The sequence below is a fragment of the Ochotona curzoniae genome, unplaced genomic scaffold (genome assembly GCF_017591425.1).
Source record: "Ochotona curzoniae isolate NIBS_2020 unplaced genomic scaffold, NIBS_Ocur_1.0 scaffold_1037, whole genome shotgun sequence".
Classification (NCBI taxonomy): domain Eukaryota; kingdom Metazoa; phylum Chordata; class Mammalia; order Lagomorpha; family Ochotonidae; genus Ochotona; species Ochotona curzoniae.
Genome location: NW_024467083.1, coordinates 17416743 through 17430148, shown reverse-complemented (window position 1 = coordinate 17430148; position 13406 = coordinate 17416743). Strand labels below are relative to the sequence as shown.

General features: G+C 47.7%; 1 protein-coding gene across 2 annotated transcripts in view; it reads right to left on the bottom strand.

Annotated features, from left to right (window-relative positions):
- Nucleotides 1-396: 396 nt before the first annotated feature.
- Nucleotides 397-13406, bottom strand: part of ELAPOR1 (endosome-lysosome associated apoptosis and autophagy regulator 1) — a 71398-nt gene continuing 58388 nt past the window's right edge. For both annotated transcript variants that reach the window (XM_040998479.1, XM_040998480.1), the window contains 11 exons: nucleotides 13227-13332; nucleotides 12861-12998; nucleotides 11424-11687; nucleotides 9843-10016; nucleotides 5620-5800; nucleotides 5137-5233; nucleotides 4630-4731; nucleotides 3383-3509; nucleotides 3122-3300; nucleotides 1736-1901; nucleotides 397-730 (listed from right to left, as the gene is read on the bottom strand). In XM_040998479.1, the coding sequence (XP_040854413.1) occupies nucleotides 662-730; nucleotides 1736-1901; nucleotides 3122-3300; nucleotides 3383-3509; nucleotides 4630-4731; nucleotides 5137-5233; nucleotides 5620-5800; nucleotides 9843-10016; nucleotides 11424-11687; nucleotides 12861-12998; nucleotides 13227-13332 (1603 nt within the window). In that variant the 3' untranslated portion in view covers nucleotides 397-661. The remainder of the gene's footprint in view (nucleotides 731-1735; nucleotides 1902-3121; nucleotides 3301-3382; nucleotides 3510-4629; nucleotides 4732-5136; nucleotides 5234-5619; nucleotides 5801-9842; nucleotides 10017-11423; nucleotides 11688-12860; nucleotides 12999-13226; nucleotides 13333-13406) is intronic.

The following is a 13406-nucleotide window of genomic DNA, read 5'->3' as shown; positions in this document are numbered from 1 at the left end:
AACAGATCCAGTGGGGGCTTTGTGGGTATTTTCTAGATGAACTTTTTCCTTTGGTTTTAGTAAAGGGCATTTACCTCTTAAAAGAAAAAAATAAACAAGTTTTTTTTTTTTTTTTTAAACAGTCCTTCCTTACGGTTTCTCCCTGTGCACATGAAGCCTCTTCTTGCCCAGGACATTTTTATCCAGTCCTCACATTGCCTGTTGCTCACAGTCAGGCAGCCCTGAAGCTCACCAATCCTGTTCCGCCACGCAGCACCAATCCCCTTCTCCCAGCCTCCTCTCCTAGAGGGAGTGCCACCAGGAAAGCGAGAGAGACTGACTTTGAGATTCCAGAGCTATGAGAATGATGAGTAGCTGGCCCTTAGTAGGAAATGAGATGCAAGCAGAGGGGTCATATAGAAACAATGTTGTTGGTGTATTTGGAGGGTTGAGGCAAGCAGAAAGGAGGGTTTTGGTATTCTATATATATATATAAAAAAAAACAAAACAAAAAACAAATCAAAGCTCTGAAATTCCAACTCCTTCTGTTAAGGCCACAATGAAGAGATTCCCAGCAATGGGCTACGTCTTCGCAGGGTGTTGGTTACCCAGGTTGCCACAGGCTCTCAGGGTGACGTGCTGAGGTGAGGAGGCCGGTCTGGTTCAGGGTGGGCACAGTCTCTCACAGGTCCATGTCCGGACCCCCTGAGGATGTCTTCAGTGGCACCGAATCAAAGCCATCAGCAGTTCTCTGCAAAAGACGGGGTGACAGGAGCTGGCTGCTGATCAAGAGCAACTGTGGGGGACAAACGGGAGCCAGGAAAGTAGGTGACCAGGAGGAACCTATTGGAGAACCGTTTGCAGCAGCTGGGAAATAGAGAAGAGACTGTTCTTTCACTCCCATCTGAGCCAGTCACAGCATAAGGAAAAACACCTTCAGAATACCCTGCTTTGTGTCTTGGATGCTAGACAGAGGAGTCCTAGATAGAGTCAAGGAAGGAGCCCCAGGTGGAACTGTTCTCCCACTAATAAATTAAACAAAACAAGAAACCCAAGTTTCTAGGAAGGTGCCAAGGGTCTCACTCTGGCAGGCTGGCAGATGAGGCTTCAGGGAGCGAGAATGCGAGCACCTAACCACCACCCTTTGGTCATCACCCTGCTGTCCTGCTGTACTCTCCTCCCTCCTTCCACAGTGCAGCCTGCAGGAGTCACTTGGATGTTCTCCCCTGGCCCAGCTCTCTGCTTATGGCCTGGCGGCCATGCTGTCTGTGTTCCATTTATGAGCATCTTGCTCACCCACCTACACACCCAAGCTAGTGCCAACTTTCCCTCTGAGCCACCCAGTGGGCATCAGCTCACCCTCAGCTATGACTCAGCCCCAAGTCACCTGGGGGACAGCACCCTCCACTGGCTAAAGTAGAAGCCTCACTCCCATCAGAGATGGGAGATCCCATCTCCTCTCTCTCCAAAAAGACAACAAAAAAGAGGAATAGCTAAATACTGTTTTGGGAACTGAAAAACTTCAACCAACTGTGGTGCAAACTGGGAGAAAAGGAGTCTGGTCACGAGCAGCCCTGGGCCCCAGGGTACGAGGTAGTAGTGGCAACACAGAAATCAGAAATCTGAATTTCCAATGTGGGGAATTGAACACCTTAGGGTAGAGGACAGGGGGGCAGAATCTTGACTGTGGAACAGCCCAGGGCCACTCTGTCCAAGCCCCCAGGGATGGCTTCGGCACACTGGCCAGTCCCCCTACCTTGGAGGTAAACGATTTGATCTTCCCAAAGAGGGACTTCTTGCTGGTAAAGATGAGATCATCCTCCACGTCCTCCCCTTCCATGATGGCACAGCTGTCGGCTGCGGGAAGGTCGCAGTCCTTGAGCGTGGCGTTCATCACCAGCTTGGAATACTTGTATTCTAGTCTGTGACACATTGAGAAGGACATGGCATCAACATGTGGGGATGAACAGTGGGGTGCAGAGAGGGGTTTGGCAATGGATACATCTTCCCCTATCCTGGGTAAGGAAACTGAAAGATGGGAAAAACAATATTCAGGCTGGGCATGCAGAAGGGATCCCAGTTCCCAGTTTGGGGATGTTTTCTCCTTAAGGTTGGCTGTTTCTGGGAGCACAAATCTTTTTTTTTTTTTAGAGATTTATTTATTTTTATTACAAAGTCAGATATACAGAGAGAGGAGGAGAGATAGAGAGGAAGATCTTCCCTCTGATGATTCACGCCCCAAGTGAGTGCAACGGCCAGTGCTGTGCTGACCCGGAGCCAAGAGCCAGGAACTTCCTCCAGGTCTCCCATGTGGGTGCAGGGTCCCAAGGCCTTGGGCTGTCCTCGACTGCTTTCCCAGGCCACAAGCAGGGAGCTGGATGGGAAGTGGAGCTGCCGGGATTAGAACCGGTGCCCATATGGGATCCTGGCAGGTTCAAGGCGAGGACTTTAGCAGCTAGGCCATGGCGCCGGGTCCGGGAGCACAAATCTTGCTGGACATTTTAACATCATAAAATTGGGGCTGCCCTTTATAATAAAAAACAAACGGCGACAACAACAACAACAAAAGAAAGATTGGGGCTGGTGCCATGGTGGAGTGGGCTAAGCCTCCATCATGTGGTGCTGGCATCCCATATGGGCACTAGTTTGAGTCCCAGCAGTTCCACTTCTGTTCTAGCTTCTGCTTATGGCTTGGGAACAATGTCCCAAGTCCTTGGGACTCTGCACCTACATGGGAAACCTGTAAGAAGCTTCTGGCTCCTGGCTTTGGGATCAGCTTAACTCCAGCCATTGAAGCTATTTGGAGAGTGAACTAGTAGATGAAAGACCTCTCTATGTATCTCTTTGTCTCTCTGTAAATCTGCCTTTCAGATAAAAAGATATCTTTTCTTTTTTTACATGACATCAGGTTGAGTTTGTTCTGCTTATCTAGTAGCCACATGTAGACTATCCATGGGTCACTACCCCAATTCAGAACGCAAGATCACATGAGACATACATGGAACATGTGGCTCATCAGGCCTCTGGCCAGAGTCCCAGGGTCTGTGGCCAAGGGGAAAAAAAAAGCACTTAATGGATATGTCTCTCTGCTCTGTGAGCCAACCAACTCTGTCCATTCTGACTTTAAGGCCCCACCATGTACTTTTGATTCTTCTTCCAGAAGTAGCAGGTCAAGACGGTGAGCAGGACAGCAGTACAGGTGCCAGCAGAGATGCCCACTTTGAGCCAGAAGTCGATGGTCTTGCAGATGGTGACCTTCTGCTCGGGCAGGGAGATGCCACCCGAGCAGATCCTTGGCTCGCGCCACACATAAGTAGTTTTCTGTTGGGGAGGAAGACGGGGTACTCAGGCCTCACATCCTCTTCTCTCCTGGGAAGCTCCCGGACACAAGAGGACAACTTACCTGGATCCCAGCCACGCAGCTGCTGACAAAAGCGTGGTAGTCAGCATCTGAACAGAGCGGGCAAGCAGCCACGCTTTCCCACAGGAAGTGGAAGTTGCAGCCATCACAGGTCCCCTCGGAGCACATGCTGGCAAAGCAGAGACAAGCTGTGAGCTGTCCCTGGCTGGGCTGCTATGGGAGAACCAGGGACCCAACTGGTTGGCTCATCAGCATTGCTCCAGCTGCTTCTTAGCATGGATTTTATTTCTGATTCTGATTGCCCTGGCTAATCCTGATGCCTTCCTTGCCTCTATGGGGCTCCCCACCCTCTGCCCTTTCCTATCTCTGAGTGCTCACGGGGGGGGGGTGTGATCTAAGAGCTGGCATGGCTTTCCCACTGGCCCCTCAATAGTTCATGCTGTCCCCTCATGGACATGTGACATTTTGCATGAGCCCCTTTGATGCAGCTGCCTGGAGCTGGAATTGGAGCTCAGGTGGATTTCAAGTCCTGGACCTAGGCTGCATCCCAAGCTATGGAGGTAACCAGAGCAAAGAAGGTGACACCACTGCTGGCTCAGTATGTCCTGCTTTGATGCCCTGTCTTCCCAGTCAGTTGGCTTTGGCAGCAGCTTTTCCCAAACCGTGTTCCTCAAGGCACCTAGTGCCTAATAGGACGTGAGCTGGTATTACATGGGAGGTGAAAGGAGAGCATGGTAGTGGAGTCTTGCACTTGTATTAGTTTGGAAATTCTCAGTTGACACACAGCTCTCGAACTCAGAGTTGGGTCTTTTAGTTGCAGAGATATCCCTAGGACCCCTAAATCTTTACCAATACTAATAACAGCCACATACCATGGGAGGTCCTAAGTCTCACCATAAACCCCAAGCCAGTTCTAGATGGGATCTTAGGATGGTATTGATTGTACAGGTAAGCCAAAAAGAGGACCAGGGGAGAAGGGAAATGTATTCCTTACGACATAGCCAGGAAGCAGAGGGGGCTGATGGAAGTGTGGTTCTCAGCACGCACTGTTAGGTGCCACAATGCCACCATAAGGGTCCGGCACATGGAGGTAGCTTGGACTCTTCCTTCTGCCCATTCTTATCCTATGAAGACTGAGGGTTTGGGCCCACGGCTATGCCCCTGGAGAGTCTATGGATCTCAAGCTATTTTCTCTTTGACCATTTTTCCATAAATCCTTACTCATAGCCTAAGAATAAGTCTGGAGCAGTTAGACTGTGGTCCTCAGTACCTCCATTTGTAGGGCTTACTTGGGCAGCGACAGAACTCCTGGGTTAGGCTTCAGTGGGTTGCACCTGACGCGAATGGTGGTTGCTCTTCCAGAACTGCAGGACTGGGTCACATCATTAGATCTGTAGAGAGAGCCAGTGTCAGCCTACTCCCATTGAGGGAACCTGTCACTCAGCCATTCCACTGGGGAGCCAGCCAGTGCAGTCAGCATGGGTAGGCCTGGGGGCTGAGCCTGAGACATAGGGACTACACAGGCCCATAGAGGGAGTGGGAGTCAGGGAGATCTAGCCAAAGGGAAACATATTGGCCTTCAAGAGATGGGCTGACACATACAGGGGCCTCTGTAGGCTAAAAGGGAAGGTCCCTGTGGATTGCCCCAGCAACACCCAAGAAGCTGGGATCAGGGAACTCTGGGTCTTAGACGTCACGATCAGGCAGACCTCAGGTAGGTGGCTCTGGAGGTAGGTATGGAGCAGAGGTGGTGGTGTACTCCTAGGCCTTCCAGGGGCCTGGCCCCTGGTCCTCACCTATAAAAGAAGATCACATCTGGTATCCCTGTGGTCTCTGGGTGGAAGAGCTCAGCAGGAGAAGTGATCCCATCCAAAGTCAAATCTGTTGATACGCCTGCCGGAGGAGACCTCCTGATTAGCCCATGAGTGATTATGACATCAGCTGGCAACCACTTCAGTTCTTTCAAAAATGTCAATGCCCAACCTTACTTCTTCTTGTTACATGCCCCCAGGAGACTCATGAAAAAGTGAACTTCATGAAGGCTCGTCAGAGGTCCCAGGGGCATTTGGCACCCAGTGTGGGATAGAAAAGAGAGATCAGGAGGTTGGGTCTCTCATTTGTAGCCTCTTACCATCCAGTCTGTTAGTTTTACTTACACACACGAACACACATAAGTGAGTGCACATATACACACCTATATGTACATAGACACATGTACCCACATGCACATACATACACATGCACGTGTTCACGTGCCCCTAAGCAGCTGAGTGACTCACCAATAAGTCGATCAGCCAGGCTAACAGGCTGTGAGGACACCCCAGCCTTGTAGCCTGTTACCTCCGGGGGAATGATGACTGCCTGGCAGATATAGGCTGAGATGGACTTGGAGAATCCTGATTCGCCATCGGGAATCCGGAGGTCGGTGACATTGTCTGAGCACACTGACATCTTCTTACCCTGGTGGGAATGCAAGGATGGGCAGAGGAAGTCCCCCAAAAGAACAGAGAATGGGATTTTTCACATCTAAAATTTCAGACTTGCAAATACTATGTTGCGGTGGAAAGATTGATCCAAGACAGATTTAAATATGAAAAAGAAGGCTAAAATTAAGGTTTAGATGTCCTAGTTTTTGTAACTCTGGTCTTGGGGTCCCCAGCGTTTTTAAAGGTAAGGTGACAGAGAAGGGGAGATAAGAAGGGAGAAAGGTAGAGAGAGAGAGATTGCTATTATTTGGGCTATTTCCCCAGTAGCCACAATAGCATGGATTCGGCCACCTCAGAATCCAGGAACTCTACCTGGATCTCCCCTGTGGGTGGTAGGAACCCCAGTTATTTGAACTGTCAGTCTGCCTCCCAGGTACATTTAGCAGGAAGCTGCATTGGAAGCGGAAGTAGAACTCAATCCAAACACTTCAGCATGGGATGTGGGCTTAACCTGCTGCACCACGTCTTACTCCCCGGTGTTCTTGTTTCCTAGGAGTCACCAGGGAGCCCTAAGTGAGAAGGGAAAGGATTTAAAGTCCTAACCTACCAGCCCATTACAGAAGTGCCCTTTCTTATCCATAGCAGTTTTCTAGACAGAAGGGGGAATATGTAACTAATCCCAGGAGCTAATGAGTTTTATTTGAACAGCTGGCCTAGCTGACAGTACTTCTGTTTCCCTTCACACTGTGATTCTACCACATTTCCAGCCAGAGATAGCCAGCACAAAAAACAGAACCCACAACCAGTCCTGTTCCAGTCTAGCCAAAGGGCATTTGAAAGATGCATTGAGAAGTTTCCTTTTTCTCCAGCCCTTGATGACCTTCACCATGTAACCTCAAGAAGTTGGTGGGGTGGGAATTAAGACTCTTTCCCTGAGCTTTTGTAAAGAGGAAATATTAAGATACTGTCCCTTCAAGTGTATTGAACTGGGGTGGGTACTGTGGTGGCAGGTTAACTTGCTACTTAGCATGCCCACAACCCACGTCATAGTGCCTGGGGTTGAGACCTGGCTCAGCTTTCATTCCAGCTTCCTGATAATGCACCTGGGAGGCAGCAGGTGATGGCTCCAGCCCTTGGGTTCCTGGCACCCATGTGGAGACTCAGATGGGGCTCCTGGCTCCTGGCTCCTGGCTTTAGCCAGATCCAGTCCTAGCGCTTGCAGGCATCTGGGAGATTGAGACGATCTTTCTCATTCTGTTTCTCTGCCTTTCAAGTCAATAAAACTTGTTAAAAAGAAAAAGAGAGAAAGAAACAATGCTTAAATTGTGCTAATATGAAATAATATTTTATATTATACATTATATGTCATTTTATAATATTAATAAAATATATTTAACAAATATAATATCAATAATATTTTATATGATATTTAAAATATTGTGTCATATGTTAATGTTATATTAGCATATAATGCTAATACAAAATAATAATGTTAATATAAAACTATTCGTTGAATATTTTAAACTTAAATGGAAGAAAATAAGATTTTCTGAGCCAGTGTGGTGGCTCCACAGGCTACACCCGTGCCTTGCAGTGCTGGCATCCTATTGGTTTTAATCTTGGCTACTCCACTTCTGACTCAGTCTGGGAAAACAGTGGAGAATGGCTCAGGTCCTTGGGCCCCAGAACCCATGTAGGAGACCTGGAAGTTCCTGGTTCCTGGTTTCAGATTGGCTCAGCTCCAGCCATTATGGTCATTTGTGGAGTGAACCAGCAGACAAATGTCTCTCCTATCTTTAAATCTGTCTTTCAAATTAAAAAATTACATATTTAAAAAGGGAAAAAGAACATTTTCAGTGTTATGAATTTTCTTATATTTTAAGTGGAATTAAAATTGGCATTTTTTGGCCTTTTTTTTTTTCCTAATTCAGGGAACTTGAGAGCAGAAGGAAGTGTTTACACTACTTTGTTTTTGAACTGAGGAGCTATAGTCTGACAGTAATTATGTATGAAATCAATAAACGGGGCTGATGTTGGCATAGTGGGTTAAGCTGGTGCCTACAAAGCCAACACCTCATATCAGAGTATTGAGTCCCAGCTAGTTTGCTTTGGATCCAGCTCTCTGTTAAAGCACGCAGGAAAGTAGCAGAAGACAACAAGTACTTGGGTCCTTACCACCCAGTCCTGGCCATTGTGGCCATTTGTAGAGCGGAGCAGTGGATGGGAGATCTCTTTCCCTGTCACTCTGCCTTTCAAATAAGCAGATCTTTTTTTCTTTCTTTTTTTTTAAAATTTAACTCATAGAATATAGAAGCTTTCTTTAATCAGTTTCATTTCCTAAATCATCACTACCTGTTACTAATTAAGCATCACTTTGTTTTTAACGATTTGTTTATTTTTATTGGAGAGGCAGATTTATAGAGAGGAGAGATGGAGAGGAAGATCTTCTATCTACTGGTTCACTTCCCAAGAGGCTTCAGCAGCCACGGCTTCACCTAAGTGTTTGAAGACTTCTAAATGCAGGTTAGAAAAGTCTATCTTGGATCATATGTAGATTCCTTCATTTCTTCACATGCTCTCTGCCCTCATGTCATCTTTGCTCCGGCTGCAGAAGGAGCAGCTGGATGGTGTTCTGGCCCCACCTTCACACACAGTCTCCGATTGAGTGCACAAGAGGCTCTGCTTTCTGGCAAGTGAAACCAATTTACCGCACTGTGCATTTGCTAATTGTGGTTTATGGTAGCTTGGTCAAGTGCAGCAAGGATGGAGTTACCCTTTTACACCTTTGCTTTTGGATTCTGGACCCCAAATGTCAGCCTGGAATGGCCACATGCTTTTATCATCTTATAAAAGCCTTTTCTACTAGTTTCAACAAAGGAACTGCAGCCCCCAGAAAACATCACAATGCAATGATTACCAAAGATTGCGCTTCCCCCCCCCCTTTATAAGGAGGAGGAGGAAAACTTCTTCCTGCATATTTTTACATTTAGTTGGTGGGGAGGGGTAATGCTGTGGTACAGCATGTTCAACTGCCGTTTGCAACACTGGCATCCAATCCAGTTCCATAACGCACCTGGAAAAGCAGTGAAAGGTGACCCAAGAGCTTGTGCTCCTGACACCCACGTGGGAGACCCAGAGGGTACTAGATTCCTGGTTCAACCTGACCCAGCCCTGGATGTTGAAGTCCTTCGGGGAGTGAACCAGTGGGTGGAATTTCTCTCTCGTTCTTTCCCCTTCTCTCCCTCTATGTGGTGTGTGTGTGTGTCCCTCCCACAGTTACTACACTTTTCAAATAAACAGGTCAATAATGAAAACAACAGCCAACTTCCCTTTATCCAAAAGGTTGGAATCTGAAGTATTTTGCAGTCTGGGGTTTTTTGGATTTGGGAATATTAACATAGATGCTTCCATTCAGCACTACTAACTGAAAAGTTCGAAATCTGAAATGTCCAAAAGCCTGAATTTTTTTGCATTCTTTAGGGATGCTCACCTGGCATTCTGAGAGAATGAAAGATCAGAACAAAAAAAATGAAAACCAAACATCTTGTTTGTTTATGATCTAGATGACTGGATATAAGGGGAAGAAGTCCTCAGGGAGAATAGGGGTTACTTAAAAGCCCTCTGGAACCAACACTGTGGCATAGCGGGTAAAGCTTACAACACCAGCATCCCATTATGGCCATCCATTCGAGTCCTGGCTACTCCACTTTCAATTCAGATTGCTGCTAACACACTTCGGAAGGCAGTGGAAAATGGCCCAAGTCCTTGGGCCCCTGCAACGCACTTGGAACACATGGAAGAAGCTCCTGGTCCTCAGCTCTCAGCTCCCGTGAGTTGGTCCAGCTCTGGCCATTGCAGTCATTTGGGGAGTGAACCAGTGGATGAAGACCTCTCTCTCTCCCTCCCTCTATGCAAGCTAGGCCTTTTAAATAATTAATAAATCATTTAAAATAAAAATGCCTCTAACTGCCTCAGTTCACAAGATGTTTCCATTTTTCTTCCAGCTCTGCCTCTGGCGCCAGACGCCCAGATGTTCCCTTTCCAACGCCCATGCCACATCAACTTGCACGGCTCACCTCGTTTCCACACAGACTGACAGTGAAGTGATGGAAATACTTCAGTCCCTTGGATGTGAAGCTTGGCCCTCCCGCCAGGGTTTTGATGTCTGCCAAAGCCGAGAAGTTGTACTCCAAATTCCTGGATGGAGTGTGGCGGGAGAAGGTGCAGTCATTGTAGCACAGTGACTGGATCTGATGGGGGTAAGACAGGAGAGGCTGGGTCAATCCCATTATTTTTCCTCCAGGTGTTGGAGAACAGGATAGAATGGGATTGGAGGAGGAGGAAGACGGGGCTGGGCTGGGCACTGAGACAGACACCAGAGGGACTTACAAACATCCCTCCATTCAATTATGGGCATGTATGTGACAAGGAGACCATAATATTTTTTCACTGTCTCCTGTGTTCAAATGCTAAAACCTTGCTCCTGTGCCTAGGTTGTATGATGCCCCCTTAAGACGCAAGGCAGCCCTTTCTATCTCCTAGCACAGGACAGTGAGCTAAATAGAAGGGTGTCGAGGATGACAGAAGGGAAGCTGCAGGTCTGTCCTCATCCTTTGGCCATTAAAAAATTACCAAAACCTGTCTCTCCTTTCTCAGCTTCTCTACAGGAAGCTCCAAAAGATGTTCTAATTCCCATACACCTGTTCCTTGCTCTGGTTTGGGGGAGGGAGGGTCATCTTTTCGCAGAACCATCACACAACTGCCATTCTCTCCCACAGTGGTAGAGGACGCTCCAGGGGAAGAAGGTTGTGACTAAAGGCCAGGGTTCCCCCAAAAAAGGTTGTTCGGGAAAGCACCTACGATGGGACCAGGTGCAGCAGTATAGCAGGCTAATTCTCTACCTGCAGCCAGTTTGAGTCCCAGTTGTTCACTTCCAGTCCAACTCTCTGCTTATGGCCTGAGAAAGTAGCAGAGCATGGCCCAAGTCCTTAGGCCTCTAGGTTCACGCAGAGGACCCAGAAGAAGCTCCCAGCTATGGATTAGCCCAGCTCTGGCTGTTGCAATCATTTGGGGCGTGAACCAGCAGAGGGAAGATCTCATTCCCTGTATCTGCCTCTTCTCTCTGTAACTCTTTCAAGTACATAAACAAATCTTTTTTTTTTTTTTTTAAAAAAAAGCACCTAGGACTAACAGAAGAACTTTTAGCCGCAAGTACATTTTCAGTTGATGAATGCCCAGCAGTACTGGTGCTTCTCTGCTCTGGAAAGGAATCTCTGTATCCATGCTGAGAGAGTAGTGCCCATTACCCTGCTGGCCCAGGAAAGGTCAGGCTATCCTTCCAAAGAAGAAGACAAATTCCCGCAGTAACAGGCTGGGTTGGACTCGGCTGAGTTCAGACCATCAATCTCATGGTGTCTTCCCTTTGCGTCTCCGCACAGACATCAAACATCCATAGAACCAGATGGCTCCCTACATCTCCCATACCCACCAATGGAAGATGAGTCTTGTACATGATCATAGCTAGGCCCTGGATGTCAAACCCTGCTAGAGATACACTAGGAGGAAGGATTTGGGTACCAGCCCCTGGAGAGCCCCATATAGGACTTGGCACCTTCTGAAGGCATCCAAGTTTGGGATGCAGGGCACACTGCTGGTACCTTGTTGCTCTGGGTCCCTGGGCCACAGGGCACACAGGCCTGGGCACCATATGGCTGGTGGGCTTTCAGGATTGTGTTAGTGGGGCACAGGTGGCACGTTCCCGTATCTCGGTCGATGTAGTGACCAGCAGGACAAGAAGTACAGGAGGAGCCCATGTCAGAGGCCTCCAGGGCACAGGGACGGCAGTAGGAGGCCACCCCATCCATAACATTGGTGATGTTGATGGAGTAGATCTTGGCAACATCGTTGGTGTACATCCTGCCCTGGAGAAAAGGAAACAAGCGGGGAGAAGGTGGGAGTCTCAGACAAGCAATGACCCAGCTCTCTGGAAACAGCAAAGTAGTTCTATTACTATTCTCGAGAAAAATCTGAAACGCATCCTAAACCCCAACAGTGCTATTTGGGGTGCATTTGTGGTATCTTAAGAAAAAGACTGGATCATGTTAAGAACTGTATTAAAAAAATTAAGTACTGGGGCTGGCATAGCAGCACAGCACATTAATCCTCCCCCTGTTGGGCCAGCATCCCATATGCACTGGGTCATGTTCCAGGTGCTCTACTTCTGATTCAGCTCCCTGCTCATGGCCTGGGAAAGCAGCAGAAAATGGCTCAGGTCTTTGGGTCCCTGCACCCACATGGGAGACCCAGAAGCAACTCCTGATTCCCAGTTTCGAATCAACTCAGCTTTGGCCATTTTGGCTATTTGAGGAGTGAGCCAGTGGATGAAAGATCTCTCTCTGTCTCTCCTTCTCTCTCTATCACTATGCCTTTCAAATAAAAAGAAATCTTTAAAAAGATTAAAAAATAGTAAGTAACATGGAAAGATGTGATAAATATGTACTGTAATATGAAAAAAGCCAGCCTTTTCTTTATAAGAGAAAAAAATGCACTTGGAAAATTCATAGTGAATAAAGACTGCATAGAAGAAACTCCACATGTTAGCAAAGTTTTCTAGCTATATAATAGGATTAATTAATTATTTAATCCTGTATAATAATATAATAATAATTATTAATCATTTAATCCTAAATAATAGGATTACATATTCTTCTTACATGTTGCTGTTAATTCAGTTTTCTTCCATGAACCTTTGTGGCTCTGGAGTAAGAAAACAAAACCAGAATTGCTGCTATTAAAAAGCAACAATAGGTGTGGCACCACACATGGGCAGGAACGGCAACAAGGGCCTGGTTGTTGAGGGGTTCACAGCATCATGTTCCCTGGAAGCCATTTGGACAAGGCCAGGTGTGTCCCAGAGGCCCTGGGTTAGACAGTTGGTTGCTTGCTTCCTTAGAATGCACTAACCCTTGGGTTCTGAACTGCAGACCTACCATTCCCCCCACAAAAGGGAGGTCAGTGCTGAGGTGAGCATCCTCTCGGGATGCAGAGGGACCCTGCTGGGAGTCAGGGGTCTGCCCAAGGGGTGGGGAGCTCACCGTCTCATGCAGTGTGGTCCTCTGGAAGGCCCAGGTGAAGCTCATGCTGGCGTTCTTCTCAATGGTGTAGGTGTAGGACTGCTTGCCTTTGGAGCCTTTCCATGTTTCCACGGGAGTGTTGGTTCTGGAATTCATGCCCTGGGTCCGGGACAAACAAGGGAAGAAGATATGATGGCTGCAGCAGAGGCTGAAACATGGCACCCTGTGCAAGAGTCCCTGATAACCAGTCCGGGTTCTTCCTTTACAGAATCACTGCAGGCAGGTATCAGTTACATTGATGCGCCAATGGGACAGATGAGGGCAATACCCCCTGCTCCCACCCCACCAATTGGAAGTCCTGTGGACAGCAAAGAAAGGAAGACATACCACCATGAAGTAGAGTTCACAGTTCACAGTACAGATGGTTTCAAAGACAAATGTGATCCTGGCCACCTCTTTATTCTCTGTGTCTGCCATCACCGACTGCGGAGGCCTGTGGGGGCAGCAGCTAGAAGTCACTTCCAGGCTTCTGGCTTCACTTAATCCAGCAGTAGCCATTGCGGGTAT